We start from the raw sequence: 15,869 nt of genomic DNA, 5'->3' as shown, positions 1-15,869 counted from the left end.
TATTGCAAAAAATTAATTTTCATATTAAAAAAAAAAAAAAAAAAAATAGTATATTTACCAAATAATTTCTTTAACAATATATTTTATTTTTATTCAATATATATTATAATTAATCTATTCCTAACATTATTTTCAATTTTAATAGAGTAAGTGTTAATTATAATTTTAAAAAAATGGATAATAATAAATATTAATTTTTTTTTTTAAAAAAAATCATCAAATTAACAGATAAAATAAAAAAATAAAAAAATGAGATTATATTTAACACTATTATTAATTTTATTTGTAAATGGTGTTTTTTCAAAAGTACCAACTGTAGTTCAAGTAAATAGACAACCAATTTCACTTTTTGCACATCCAGGAGATGAATTAGTATTTATTTCTGCTGATAATCAAAGACACGAATTACTTTTTAAGAGTGGGGATAACTCATTTAGAGTTATTGTTGATAAAAATAAAAATGAAAAAGTAAATCTCAGCCAATTAGAAGAATATGAAATCACTGATCTCTCATTCGAAAATCAAGTCAAGGGTGCTCTCAAAGTAAGAGATCATGGTTCACGTAAATCAGTTAAATCTACTGAACAATGGTATTCAAATGATGCTAAAGCACAAAAGAGCAAATTTGAAAATCAAAACTTGGCTGAAGAAGCTGCTAAACCAAAAGAAGATGTTAAAGATGCCAATGCCGCCAAACCAAAACAAGATGTTAAAGATGCCAACGCTGCCAAACCAAAACAAGATGTTAAAGATGCTAATGCTGCTAAACCAAAACAAGATGCTAAAGCTCCAAAACAAGATGCCAATGCTGCTAAACCAAAAGCTAAAGAAATTGATAACGAAGCTAAAGAGGAAACTAAAGCTGACACCAAATCCAATGCTGCCAAAGAAAATAATGAAGGTAACAGTGGTACAATGTTAACAATCAATGCTTTAATTGTAGTAGCTTCGCTTTGCTCTGCACTTTTAATTTAAAAGAAAAAAAAAAGTATATGTGTTTTAAATTATTATAAAGGAAAAAAAAAAAAAAATAAATAAAATTAGAGTAACATTACAAAAAAAATAAATAATAAATAAAACAAATATATATAATTTTATTTTATTTCATTCTATTTTATTTTGCTTATTTTATTTTATTTTAAGGATAATTTTTTAACCTCTTCATAAAGGAAAATAGAAATCATTGAATAAGGAGCTGAGGTTAATAGTGATGGGACCAAACCCTTCCAAAGTGCTCTTACACCTTCCTTTTTAATTGTACTTTTAATTATTGTATAAAAATTTGGTCTTTCGTTTGGACCAAATGAACCAGTTTGTAAACGAGTTTTAGCTACATCCAATGGATTTGTAATTGTAGTTGCAAATACTGCTGCAAAAAAACCTGAAAAAAAGTGAATTATTGGATCCTCATTTTCTACTTCGTAATCTTTATTATTATTATTATTATTATTGATATTATTATTATGATGGGTTTCGTGAACTGATAAAACTTTTCCTGTTCTTTCTTTCATATGTAATTTTTCTCTTATATTAAATTCTGTTAATTTTAATTTCGACATTTCGTAAGTGCCCCACCAAATACCAGAATATGGCACATTTCTAATCATTGTTGCTCCAAAACCTTTATATAATCCTCTCATACCTTTTTCTTGATAAATTTTTTGAAATACACCTATTTATATGTTTATAAAATTAAATTATTAATTAATAATCTTTTCATTATTATATTTGTAATTTAAAAATAAAATTACCTAAACCGGGTTTATATTTTGGTTCTTGTAAGGAACCTTGAATTTGAACGGTTTGAGTTGCTACATCAAATGGAACCCAAACAAAAGATGCTAAAGCTTCCGAAATTGCCCCAGAAACAGTTGTAACAAAAAACACTATAGTTTATTTACGAAATATGATGGTATTATATAAATAAATATATACATATAAATAATTTTTTTAATATTTTAAAATTAGTTTTTTTTTTTTTTTTTTTCTTTTTAATTAAAAATAAATGAAACTATACAGTCTGAATCTGATTCTAAATCCTTATTAAAAAATTTTCTGATTGTTTGTTTTGAAATTTCGTATGAACCAAAATAAATACCACGACTTGTTAGATAACCTAATTCTGATGTTAAAAATCCTTTATATAATGCTTTTTTTCCTTCTAACCCAACTAATTTTCTAAAACCGTCCATAGTTCCATTGTATTGTGGAAATGATTGTGTAATATTGTGAGATCCCTAAAATTTCGCACTATAATTAATAACCATATATATTTACGCTAAAACTGCTATATTAAAATTACTTACTTGAACCTGTAATCTTGTTCTAATTACATCAAGTGGGTACATTAATAAATCTATTGAACCACCTAATAAAAAATTATAAAAATAATATTTCTTTGGGTCCAAATCATCCCATTGTATTTTTTTATTATGATGACTATGCAATTCTTCTACTGATTCATTTTTACCTGTAGACATAATATAATATATATATTTATTTATTTATATACAATTTAAAAAATCAAAAATGATAAAAAAAAAAAAAAATATCGGATTTTTTTTTTAATATACCAAAAAAAAAAAACACACACAAATTTAAAAAAAAAAAAAAAAAATCTCTAAATAGAAATAATATGGACTATATAGTTATAAATAAAATAATTTTACAAAATACAAAATTAAACAAATAATGATAATGATAAAATAAATTTAAGAAAAAATGAAAACTAATTTTTATGTTTTTTAAAAAAAAAATTAAAAAAAATTAAAAAAAAAAAAATTAAAAAAAAAAAAAGAAAAAGAAAAAAAGAAAATAATGCATCTGCTGTATGTATAATTATCTTTTTTTTGATTTTTAATTTAATATTTATATTTATATAAATTTTTTACATAAATTTTTATACAAATGGTTTATTATTTTATATTTTATTTTATATATTTTTTTTCTATTATTTATTTATTATTTATTTAAATGATTGTTGATTTTTCATTTGAATCAGATTCAATAAATTCGCAACCAGACATTTTACTTAATTGAACTATTGATAAAACACCTTCATGTTTTTCTAATATTTCATTTTTTGATTTGTCGTCTTCTGGGATATATTCTTTTGCAAATTTTAACCAAGTTGGATAACGTCCAATATCCCAATTTTCACATTCTTCATTAAATTTATTTGCATCTTTCTTTGATTTTGAGCATTCTACAAAATTTACGTTATTCCATGGAGTTAAACGCTCTTCAACACCATCTACTAAAAATAATTTCTTTTGATTAATGCATGCACCACATCTTGATGATCCAAACATAACCATATTCTTTCTTGAAAGACATTGGGAGAATGTCTCGCTAATCTTGCTTGGCTCGTTACTAACGCCATTGATTACTAATCCACCACTACCACTATGCTACCTTGTAAGAAAACTAACATTAATAAATGACCAATTGCTACTGATACAATAAATGATTTTAATGAGTTTGCTACAACCCAAATTGGTGGTGGGGCTTTAAGGTCATTATAAACTTTAAATGCTAAATACATTAATCCAACATTTATAATGTGTACCATTGTACAAAATGGACAAATTTTACCAATTATAATTTCTGCTGCAATCTAAAAATAAAAATATAATGTTTGAAAATTTATAAATTAGTATAAAATATTGATTTCTTTTTTTTTTTTTTTGAACTTACAAAATAGATTACAAAACCAACACCAACAGAACACCACAAATAAATAGTTGTAATGTATGCTGGGATTTTATCTTCTAAATAAATTCTCCAAACACAATAGAGTAAAACTATATTCCAAGAGATACCATAGTAAGCAACTGGTAAACCTAAAATTTTTCCATATTCACTTTTTATAACTGAGGTACATGAGAGAGTTGTGTTTAAATCGCAAGTTCCACTTTCAATGTTTCCAAATGACATGTACAACGAAAGTAATAAATTTAAGATACCTAATCCACAAATATACTGTATGTACTGTACTATTGATCTTTTATTTAATGTTGCCATTTGAAAGTGTGTTATGAATGCACTATTATTAAATAACATTGGGAAAAAAAAAAAAAAATTTATTTTTCTTTCTTTTTTTATTATAAAAAATTTATTTCTATTTAATTATTTTAAAAAAAAACAAAAATAATTTTTAATTATTATTGGTTGTTGTTATACTATGTGTGAGTGTGAGTTTTTGATTATTATGTAGGTATTTATAATCTCTCCCTATTATTTTTATATGAGAGTGGTGAATTGGAGTGGGTATGAGTGTATTGTCTATTGGTCACCAGTGTGTTAAAAATAATTGTTTTTTTATTTTTTTGTTTATATGTAATCGAATTGATATAATTATTTAATTAATAAACATATAAAGATAATTTTATCAAACACACAAAGAATAAATATTGAAAAAAACTATTATTTTTATGTATAAGATAAACTAAAATCGACACAAAAAAAAAATTAAAAAATGAAAAAAATTAAAAAATTAAAAAAAAAAAAAAAAAAAAATAATAATTTTAAAAAAATAATTTAAAAAATAAAATTAAATGAAATTTTAAAAACCACCTTTTTTAAAAATGGTTTAAATTAAAATATTATCACATATATTAAAAAGAATTCTTGTTTGTGTTTAAAATACAAATATGATGGATTTTATTTTTATTTTTTGTTAAAAAATTAAATTTTTATTTTTTTTATTATTTTTTATTATTTTTTATTATTATTATAAATAATAGTTTTTGTTGTTATTATTATTATTATAATTATTATTATTATTACCTTTTTTAAATATTTATTCAATAAATGATGTTGATAAATTTAAAAAGTATTTCATAAGGCTTAATTGGGTTATTGAGGAGATTGGTTTCATTTGGTTATCTACAATCCAACAAATTTGAGCATTATTTTCAACAAATTTTTTGATAGTTTGAGATAGTGATGAGGATGGTGATACAACAATTAATTGGTCTTGATCTAATTTTACAAATTTGTTAATTGGTTCATAACATTGATTAAAAGTATAAATTGAAAGTTTTCTAAGATCTGATGCACTAAATGTTCCAATAAGTTTTCCTTCTTTATTGATTACTGCGATTTCTGTAACTTGTTCACTATTTAATAAATTGATGGCATCTATAACACGTGAATCGGAATCAATCGAACAAATTTGTTTTGATAACAATCCTAAACTTTTGATGGATGCATTTGATTTTAATCCCAAATCTTCAATATTTTCATGAATAAATTTGATTACATTTAATCTTGATACAATGTCTACTACAATAGTTTCTGATGATGATGCATAAATAGGAACTTGTGGTACATGTGTCATAATATGAATTAACAATTGAATTGGTGAATTAACATATAATGGTAAAAATGGTTCTCTATTATATTCTTTTTTAAAAAAAAAATTAATAAAAATGATATAAAAAAAATTATTTAAAATTTTAAAAATACTTACTTAAAACATCACCGACTGGTGTATTTGGTGAATCACTATTTGTAAATTGGCCTAAAAACGAGCAAATATCTATAATTGATAACATCCCAATATATTTTTTATGTTGAAGGTCAACGATTGGTAATGAGGTTACATTACTTTCGTTCATTCTCATTAGAGCGTAATCTAATGTTGCTTGGCTGTCAATTGTAATAACATGGCTAGTTTCATCGCACAGTATATATTCAATTAATGTATTTTGAAGTAAATCTATTAAATTATGTGTTCCGTAATCCAATTGTGATTGTGATCCGCTACTGCTTGTTGTAATTCTATTTCTACTATTTCTTAAATTTATATTACTAATATTTTCACCATTATTTATTTGTTGATCATTATTATTGTCGTGTGTAAAAAAATGATAAAAAAATGCACCTGCAACACCACCGCCTATAACTTTTAAAACTGTACCGAATGATGCCATTTCTTTTTAAGTTTATTAAAATAAAATTTTATTTATATTTTTTATTTTTAAATATATTTTTTTATTTATTATTTATTTGTTATTTATTATTTATTATTTATTAGTTTTATGTAAATTTAAATTAATTAATTTGAAAAATAAAAAAAATAAAAATGAACAAAAATTAAAAAAAAAAAAAATATTATTTTTTTTTTTTATTTTTTTTTTTATTTTTATTTTTTATTTTTTATTTTAATTTTAATTTTAATTTTAATATTTTTATAATCATTAAAAACAAATTAAAATATTATTTTATAATTTCTGTTTTAATATTGTAGTCTATAGATATAGGTCCAATGTTTTTTTTTTTTCTGTTGTAAACAACCAAATTCTCAAAAGTTTCATATTTTGCAAAATGCAAATAGTAGTTATTATCCTCTAGGATAGACCTTGGGTGATATGGTTATATTCAATGTAATTAGATTTAAAATCAATGTTATTCATTTTGGTGTTAACAAGATGGGTACTTATTTTCAATTGAAAAATGGATATAAACCTGGTAGTTCCCAACTTTGATTTTTATCTTTGAAAACCTATATAAAAACCATCATCAATTTTTCAACATTCACCAAAAGCTATATCAAAAAAAATATTTAATACATTTTAAAAATTTTAAATAATAAAATAATAAAAATAAACATTTTAAAAAAAAAAAAAAAAAAAAAAATTGTGACGATGCATTTTTTATAAAAATTATTGTGGCTATGCATTTTTTTTTTTTTATTTAAATTCTTTTTTTAAAATTTTTTTTTTTTACTGATAAAAAATGATGGATGCTCGAAGGGATGAACAAACAGCAACCAAAGTAGTCGATGAATGGGAGGTAAGTTTATTTAAATTGTATTTATGTATTTTTAATATTGTTTTTTAATTAATTTTAAAAAGAGAATTTTAAAAGAAGAAACAAAAAATTATTTTTTTCTTTACGGTGAAAATCATAAAACGCTCAATGAAGTTGAAAATGCAGTGAAAAGACATTACAATATAGAAGAGAATGGTGTGAAAAAAAAAATGTTTGATGAAATCTTTAAAGAAGGAACCATCATCAGTGATAGTTTCGAGAATTTATTAAGATCTTTAAGGTGGAGCCCAAAATATGCTTTTGTTTTTTTTTATTCAGGCCCAGTGGAGTATACCAGTGACAAATCTATTATAATTGGGTCTAAAGGACAAGAAATTTCTCTAAAAAATATCTATGAAAAATTTGATTCTATATTAAATGAAAAAAAATCAAAAAGTAATAGTTCAATATTTTTAAATAATAGAAAAAAAAAGATAAAAATATATTAATTTAATTTAATTTAATTTATAATATAGATTTTGCTAAATTCAGTTTAGTATTCTTAATAGACTCTCACAAAGAAACCGTTAAAGTAGATAATAATAATGATGAAAACAGAGCCAAAATCGCAATTGAATTTATAAAAAAAAATGGTTTAGTTTTACCCGAGCCTAATAAACGTAAGTATTGTCATTTAGTTTTAATTTTATTGATTTTTTAATTAATTATTTCTTTTTATTAAATTATTGTTTAGCCTATGGTGTTATTACTATTCCACGTCCATTTGACAATGTTATTATTGAAAAATATGATAACTCTTTCTCAGCATTCACTAATATTCTACTTGATAGAATTAGAGGTCCAAGTTTTGGAAGAAGAACTATCTTTGATACATCAGTTGTTATAGGAAACACTTTTTGGAGCGATTTCATTGAGTATTCAAACCACAATGAAATGAATTGCAAAACAAACATTATTAAATTAATTGTGTCTGATTTTAACCCCGAAATTAATTTGAAAGATAGGGCAGATTATGAAAATTATAAAAAGAGGATTATAATAAGTCATAAGTTTAATATCTTATCAGGTAGTAATAACTGTGGAGATGTATACTCAATTAAATTCTAAATAAAATAAAAAAAAGTATTAGAATACTTTTTTTTTATAACATCAATTTCACACACCCCAAGTGTGTTTTTATTTTATTTTTTATTTTTTTTCAATACACCTACACATTTTAAAAACATTATTAACACACAAACACACTAAATAGTAATTTGAAAATTAAGTAAATTGTAAAAACAAATAAAAATATAGTGTTATGGTGGTATAGATAATGAAAATATATTAATATTTAAATTGTATTATATTTCACACAACATAATTCAATAATTATTTTTTATTTATATTATTTAAATAATTTTTAATAAAAAAAAAAAAATAAAAAAAAAAAAAATAAAAAAAAAAAAAATAAAAAAATTTAATGATATTACATATTGTATATTATTTAATATCTTTCATATTATATTTTAAAAAAAAAAAAAATTAAAAGATTCTCCATATTAAAATAATAAAATAAATTATTTATTAAATTTGTTTTTTTTAGATATTAAATAATAATAGATTAAAATTATTATTTTTTAAATAATTATAAAAAAATGCCTTTTTTACATTTATTTACACCATATACAAATGCGGATAATTCTAAATTAATTATCCGTGTTTCCGAATCTAGATTAAGATTATTTATTAGACAATTATTATCAGAATTTTTTGGAACATTATTTACTGTATTCATTATATCAGGGTCAACTTTAGCAGCAACTTTTTCAGTAAGTGATCCAGTTACTAGAATTGTTTTAATTGCAATTTTACAAGGATTTGCATTTGCAGCAGTTATTTGGTGGATTTCAGGTATTTCAGGTTGTCAATTAAATCCTGCAGTTACTGTTGGATGTATTACAACTGGTAGAATGGGTATTCTCAATGGTATTGCATTTATTATCTTCCAATGTGTAGGTGCTCTTGTTGGTGCCGGTATGATGAAAGCATGTATTCCAACATTCTATGAAAAAAATTTATCTGCAACCACTTTAAATTCTGAAGTTAATGTTGCAAGAGGTTTTTTTTTAGAAATGGTTGCAACTTCATTTTTGGTATTTGTTGTTTTAGGTGTTGCTGTTTATAATGAATGGGATCCAAGAATTTCTCGTGTTGTAAGTTTTAAAAATTATTATTTTATAATTTTAATAATATAATTAATTTATTTTTTTATTTTTTATTTTTTATTATTATTATAGGCTCCATTAGCTATTGGTGCTGCTGTTATTGCTGGTGTAGGTACATTAAATCCATTTACCGGTGGTTCTTTAAACCCAGCTCGTTCATTTGGTCCAGCTGTTTTCTCTGATACATGGCATCGTCATTACATCTATTGGTTCGGTCCTATCGCTGGTGGAATTATTGCGGGTTTACTTTGGAGAATTTTCCTTTCTGAAAGAGTTCTTTTAATTGAAAGACCATACACTGATTTCCATAGATCAACCTACGGTACTGCTGCTAAATAAAATGGCTATGCAATTTTAAAAAATAAATAAAAAAAAATTAAAAAAAAATTAAACTAATAAAAATTTTAATAAATATGAAATGTAATCCAAATTAATATTACATTTATAACCAAAACTTATAATTACTATAATTAAATATAAATATAAAAATTATAATTTCAAAAAATAAATTAATTTTAACAAATAATAAAGAATATAATATTTTTTTGTATTGGATTTATATTTATTTTATTGAATGTGTAATAATATTTTAAGTAAATATATAAATAGTTTGAATTAAAACTGAAATACTGATGGATTATAATAGAGAAGGGTTATAAATTTTTTAAAAAAAAGGAAAATATATATTTTATTTCAACTTCTTTAATTTAAATCACTTTAAATAGAATATATATACTTTTTATTAATAGAGCAATTATCTAACACATTTTTAATTTTTTTTATTTAAAAAAAAAAAAAAATTCTTTTTATTTTTTAAGAAATACAAATAAATTATAAAAGAAGGTGGATAGAGCTAATAAAAAAAATATAGAATGGATTATTAAAATAGAATAATAATAAACTCTATTCAGATCCTTAAAATAATAATAGTTTTCCAAAGTACATTCAATTACAACAAACAATATTAATATTTTTACCAAAGATTTAGTTTTAATTAAGTTGGTTTATTTATTAATATTGTTTGTTGTAATTGAATGATTATGGAGTAAAAATATTTTATTAAAATTCAAAGTGGGCGCTAATGAAACTATTTAATTTCTTCATATTAATTTAAAACCTCTAAAGAACCGCACAATTTAATCCGTATCTATTAATAAAAATAAAAAAAAATTTTATCTACACAAAAATTAAATAAAATGAGAATGCAGAAGTTTGTATTTTATATTTTTTAAAAGGATAAAATCGACATTTAAAAAATATTTATAAATATATGTTTTGTTTTATTAAAAATTGTTTTTGTTGTTATATAATACATGAAATAAATAATTTAGAAACATTTTCTGTGGACGATTGATGGACCTGATTCGTCGTATTCTTCTTTTGAAATCCACATTTGTTGGAAAGTTGAAAGTGAAGCTAAAATTGAACCACCAATCCAGACAGAGTATTTACGTTCTGGTGGAGCAATGATTTTAATTTTCATGGTTGATGGGGCTAAAGCAGTTAATTCTTTATTCATACGATCAGCAATACCTGGGAACATAGTTGTACCACCTGATAAGACAACATTACCGTATAAATCTTTACGGATATCAACATCACATTTCATGATGGAGTTGTAAGTAGTTTCGTGAATACCAGCTGATTCCATACCTAAGAATGATGGTTGGAATAAGGCTTCTGGGCAACGGAAACGTTCGTTACCAATGGTGATGACTTGACCATCTGGTAATTCGTATGATTTTTCTAAAGCAGATGATGAGGCAGCAGTTTGCATTTCAGCTTCAAAATCTAAGGCAACGTAGGCTAATTTTTCTTTGATATCTCTGACGATTTCTCTTTCGGCAGTGGTGGTGAATGAGTAACCACGTTCAGTTAAGATTTTCATCATATAATCGGTTAAATCACGACCAGCTAAATCTAAACGTAAGATGGCATGTGGTAAGGCATAACCTTCGTAGATTGGAACAGTGTGTGAAACACCATCACCTGAATCCATAACAATACCGGTGGTACGACCTGAGGCATATAATGATAAGACAGCTTGAATGGCAACATACATGGCTGGGGTGTTGAAGGTTTCAAACATAATTTGGGTCATTTTTTCTCTGTTAGCTTTTGGATTTAATGGGGCTTCAGTTAATAAGACTGGGTGTTCTTCTGGGGCAACACGTAATTCATTGTAGAAAGTATGATGCCAGATTTTTTCCATATCATCCCAATTGGTAACGATACCGTGTTCAATTGGGTATTTGAGGGTTAAGATACCTCTCTTTGATTGGGCTTCATCACCAACGTATGAATCTTTTTGACCCATACCGACCATAACACCAGTGTGTCTTGGACGACCAACAATTGATGGGAAAACAGCTCTTGGGGCATCATCACCAGCGAAACCGGCTTTGCACATACCTGAACCGTTATCAATAACTATAATATTTTAAATAAATTTATATTATTATTAAATTAATAAAATTTTTTTTTTTTTTTTTTTTTTTAAAGAAATAATGAATATATATTTACCTAAAGCTTGAACATCTTCTCCTTCCATTTTATTTGTATTTGTATATATTTATTTAATTTTAAAGTAATTAATGAAAATAAAAAATGAAATTGAATTTATAAAAAAAAAAAAAAAATCAAAAAAATCAAAAAAAATTAAATAAAATAAATGAAAATTGGGTTTTATTTTTGGTTATTATTAAAATAATTTTTTTTTTTTTGGGTTACCCAGTTGTTGAGTGATAAAAAAAAAATCGTTTTTCAAAATCAATTTTTATATAAATGTTCCAAGTAAATTAAACAATAATATTTTAATTATTTCTTTAAAATTTAATAAAAAGTTACAAGTATTTTTTTTAGAGATTATGAAAAGTGGATGAAGATTCTTTGGTTATAAATAAATAATATAATCAAATAATAATTCAATTATTTGATTGTGAAAACCGAAAACCAAAAAATTAAATTTTGTATTTTATTTTATTTTTAATTTTAATTTTAATAAATTATTTAAAATAAAGAAAATATAAATATATTATTATTTGAGATATAATTATAACTGTAATATTTATTTAGTTATAAAATGTATATGAATATTTTTTTTTTTATAAATGAAGATGATTTTTAATGATATATTAAGCAATTAGCATTTTTATTTATTATGTTTTTTTATTTGGTATGTGTTTTATACTTGTATGAGTTTACCACACTACATATAATTTTGGGCACAGTGAGGTCAATTTGTGTGTGGTTCTGTAAATGTATTATCGAAATTCCTTAATTAATTAAATAGTCATTTAATCAATCAATTATAATAAAAATAAATATTTTAAATAAATAAAATTTTTTTTTTCCTTTTTATTCACACAAATTCAGAAAAATGTAAAATAATAAATTAAATTTATTTTTATTTAAGATCATTTACATTTCAAAAAGTGAAACTCCAACCAAGGGCTGTCAGTTTTTTTTTTTTTTAAAAGTGATAACTGTAATATTCATTTAGTTCTAAAATGCATGAATACATTACAACATTTTTCGTATATCACCGGGAAGATGGAATTTTTGCAAAAAAAGTTACGAGACCATCAGGGGTCGAACCTGAGACCTACCGGTTCGTAGCCGGTCGTTATATCCAACTAAACTATAGTCCCTATTATGATGGTCATGTTTATGTGACCCCTATTCGACTATCTTCAATGTTTTGATATCCCTATATTAACGCTATGATCCTCTAAGAACTAGAGCTAAGCAGACATCCTCATTTGGGGTCCAAGTAAACGCTTCCACATAAAAGGTCAAATACTTTTAAACCTTTTTTCAAAGTTCTTTTCACCTTTCCCTCACGGTACTTGTATGCTATCGATCCTAGACTTACTTTGTATTAAGAGTCACTAACTGCTGTTTACTAACTACTGTTTAGTAACTACCAACTCCAGTGTTTTCAACTAACTTAAGAATTAGCTTCCTGAACCAATCTCATTCAGTATAAATACCTCAAGTCCTCAGTCTAAAACTTTAGAGGTTTTTTATTCTATTTTATTCAATAAAGTACAATTTCATTACACATAAAATATTTGTTTATTACTTATATATATACATATTATCAAACTTGATCCAAGTAATCTACACCTCGAACCACTTTTTTTTTTTATATGTAATTTTTTATTTTTTTCCATATAAAAAAAAAAAAGTGGTTCGAGGTGTAATAAAGTCAATTGTTTTTTGATCCCAGAAATCGAACAGGTTTTTAACATAACTTTGAATTTGTGAATTAGTTTTAATAAAAAATAAAAATAAAACAATAAAGAAACAAATAAATAAAAAAAAAAAAAAAGAAATAATATAAAATTTTTTTAAAATTCGCTAAATTTATTGTAATTTAATGAAAGGAAGTTTATTTGTTTGAATTGGGTTTTATAAAAAACTTTAAACCTTTGAACAATCCTTTTAAATATTGCTAGGGCGTTAACTAAAAATGATGATTTGTACAAGGGTGGTTTTTCATGGGCGGATTGCACTACCTCATAAGACTCCGTGATTACACAATTCAGTATTAAAAGATTAATCCTAATATTTTATTTATTACAGTTTTTTACATTTTACTACTTACACCACAATGGGCCTTTTAGCGTCAATTAGCAAATTCTGACTGAGAACTGTTCTTTTAACTCTTCGAATGACTATTTTAAGTCATCAGGATTTTTATTGTGTTTTTGTTTTATTTAGGTATGTTTTTTATACTTAAATGAGCTTTACCACGCTGCATATAAGTTGGGCACGGTAACATCAATTCGTGTGTGATTCAGAAACTTGCGAGACTGTTAATATTTATTATTTATAAATTTATTGAATCAATTTTTTTTTTTTAATAGCTTTTTTTTTTTTTTTTTTTTTTTAAATTTGTATACAATAGCATTCTTTTTTATGATTAATGAATAAATTATTAATGTCATTATAATTATTGTGTGTCGCAGAAATTTTGAAATACAAAAATTAATAATTTTTTATTATTTTTTTATTATTTTTTTTTATTATTATTGAATTATAATAAAGAGTCTATAATTTCTTTTAGTAAATATAAGAGATTATAACCAAACTGGGAGTGGCTGGAGTATCACTCGTGGGCTAGTTTCTAAAGCTTCTTCATACCAATCACTGTCCAATAATCTCTTCTAATTTCTAACCCGATTCGAGGAAAGCTTGTGTTGCTTTTAATGGCTGATCCCTATAATCCTCCACCTTTAATAAGTTTTTTTTTTTTTTTAAAAGTTTTTTTTTTAAGAATTATTATTTGTTTCTGGTTATTTTGAAATTATTAAGAATGATTGGGGAAGAAAAAAAAAAAAAAAAAAATTTTCAAAAAAAAAAAAAAAAAATTAATAAAAAATAAAAAATTAAATTATAATCCCACCACACACACTTTTTTTTTTAATATAATTTTTAATTAAAAACAAACTAGTATTGTTTAGTTTTTCCCATAAAATCAAAGTTTATATGCTCAATATAAAATTTTTTTTTTGAAAATAGTTTCAATTTGTAAAAATTATTGCGCTACCAATTTTAACTTCATCAAAGATCAAATTGGTCGGTGAGTTACAATGCGAATATGGAGTGAGCAATTAAATTTTTAGGTTGGAGAATAATCTTGTCCAACAACTTCCAAAGATGTGTAAAAACCGATATTTATTTCGCTTATTCTTTTTATCTTCCAGGTGATTGTTTAGATTTTTTAATTAATTAGACGAAACAACTCGATTTCCTCATTTTTAAAGTATCAGTTCAAAAAATCAACAAAGCAGAGGTTCAAGACACTATTATTGTTAAATAGAAATTAATTGAAATTATGAAAAATAATTATCTATTTATAAATATTTTTATTCGTTAAATAAATAATTTTAATTTTTTTTTTTTATCAGTTATTTTTTAAAATGTTATTAATTGTCTAGATCTTGTTACTCCAAGTAGAGGTAGTATGTCCCCAGAAACCATTGAAACCTGCTTCTTATATAAATTTTATTTAAAATTTTTAAAAGAATTTAAATAAACAATTAAATTTTTTTTAAAACAATAATTTTTTTCCAATCGAATTTTTTATTCTTTATTGGATTTTATTCTCGAATAAACCGCAATCCTCAAGTTCGATTCGGAGCTTTAGTATTAATTTTTAAAATATTTGGGATCAAAAATTCCCCCGATCACACTAGAGATACATCAATATCATAATAGGGACTATAGTTTAGTTGGATATAACGACCGGCTACGAACCGGTAGGTCTCAGGTTCGACCCCTGATGGTCTCGTAACTTTTTTGTGCAAATCACATCTTCCCGATGATCTCGTTTTATCTTCCCGGTATAAAATAAAAAATGCAAAGAGCTTTAGTTGCTGGATGTTTTTAGAGTGTCGAGTTATTGTTTCAAAGGGTGTCGTAAAAACAAGAGTTGGCTATTGCAACGGAAATATATATTGTTGTATCTAATTTTATTTCTATGATATTAATATTGATTTTAATATTATCTAAAGGAAATGACCATGGTCCATAATATCGTTCCGGCATCTATTATCATAATGAACAAAAGAAATAGGCTACCGAAAGCAAAGAAGAGGAAAAAAAGAAATATAAAGTACCAATCGTTACATAAATTTTACCAGCTGGTCATTTCTATCTGAGGAATACCATCAACGTTATTTAGAATAAGGTAGTCAATGTTCTTCAAAAGGCTGAAATGATAAAATTAGATGGGTAATTTTATTTTTTATAATTTGTATTTTAAATTTTATTTCATTCATTCATTCATTCATTATTTATATAAATTAATATGTGGTGTATTAATGTCAGATGCAAAAATATAAAACATTTAAAATGTTTATAATTAAAAATAAAAAA

At 23.7% G+C, this 15,869-nt stretch overlaps 6 protein-coding genes across 6 annotated transcripts; 2 read left to right on the top strand and 4 right to left on the bottom strand.

Annotated features, from left to right (window-relative positions):
- Positions 1-5: 5 nt before the first annotated feature.
- On the top strand, positions 6-1,079 carry DICPUDRAFT_91574 (uncharacterized protein). Its single transcript, XM_003285713.1, has 2 exons — positions 6-146; positions 229-1,079. The coding sequence occupies exon 2, from the start codon at positions 250-252 to the stop codon at positions 973-975; it is 726 nt and encodes a 241-aa protein (XP_003285761.1). The 5' UTR covers positions 6-146; positions 229-249; the 3' UTR covers positions 976-1,079.
- Positions 1,080-1,133: 54 nt separating this feature from the next.
- On the bottom strand, positions 1,134-2,480 carry DICPUDRAFT_76676 (uncharacterized protein; the record flags this gene model as incomplete). Its single annotated transcript, XM_003285697.1, has 4 exons — positions 1,134-1,672; positions 1,752-1,886; positions 2,018-2,237; positions 2,307-2,480. 4 exons carry the CDS (start codon positions 2,478-2,480, stop codon positions 1,134-1,136), a joined length of 1,068 nt encoding a protein of 355 aa, XP_003285745.1.
- Positions 2,481-2,969: 489 nt separating this feature from the next.
- On the bottom strand, positions 2,970-4,023 carry DICPUDRAFT_149647 (uncharacterized protein; the record flags this gene model as incomplete). Its single annotated transcript, XM_003285696.1, has 3 exons — positions 2,970-3,405; positions 3,432-3,616; positions 3,697-4,023. 3 exons carry the CDS (start codon positions 4,021-4,023, stop codon positions 2,970-2,972), a joined length of 948 nt encoding a protein of 315 aa, XP_003285744.1.
- Positions 4,024-4,635: 612 nt separating this feature from the next.
- DICPUDRAFT_91572 (uncharacterized protein) lies at positions 4,636-6,031 on the bottom strand. Its single transcript, XM_003285695.1, has 2 exons — positions 5,474-6,031; positions 4,636-5,406 (listed from the first exon to the last, which is right to left on the bottom strand). Exons 1-2 carry the CDS (start codon positions 5,934-5,936, stop codon positions 4,802-4,804), a joined length of 1,068 nt encoding a protein of 355 aa, XP_003285743.1. The 5' UTR covers positions 5,937-6,031; the 3' UTR covers positions 4,636-4,801.
- A 4,167-nt stretch (positions 6,032-10,198) lies between these two features.
- Positions 10,199-11,559, bottom strand: DICPUDRAFT_91566 (uncharacterized protein). Its single transcript, XM_003285694.1, is given in 3 exon segments — positions 10,199-10,293; positions 10,306-11,414; positions 11,508-11,559. 2 exon segments carry the CDS (start codon positions 11,533-11,535, stop codon positions 10,312-10,314), a joined length of 1,131 nt encoding a protein of 376 aa, XP_003285742.1. The 5' UTR covers positions 11,536-11,559; the 3' UTR covers positions 10,199-10,293; positions 10,306-10,311.
- Positions 11,560-12,493: 934 nt separating this feature from the next.
- Positions 12,494-12,688, top strand: DICPUDRAFT_149642 (uncharacterized protein; the record flags this gene model as incomplete). The annotated part of the gene is made up of 1 exon (XM_003285712.1): positions 12,494-12,688. One exon carries the CDS (start codon positions 12,494-12,496, stop codon positions 12,686-12,688), a length of 195 nt encoding a protein of 64 aa, XP_003285760.1.
- Positions 12,689-15,869: the final 3,181 nt, after the last annotated feature.

Source organism: Dictyostelium purpureum (genome assembly GCF_000190715.1).
Source record: "Dictyostelium purpureum unplaced genomic scaffold DICPUscaffold_52, whole genome shotgun sequence".
NCBI lineage: Eukaryota > Evosea > Eumycetozoa > Dictyosteliales > Dictyosteliaceae > Dictyostelium > Dictyostelium purpureum.
This window is presented reverse-complemented; position numbering and strand designations above follow the sequence as displayed.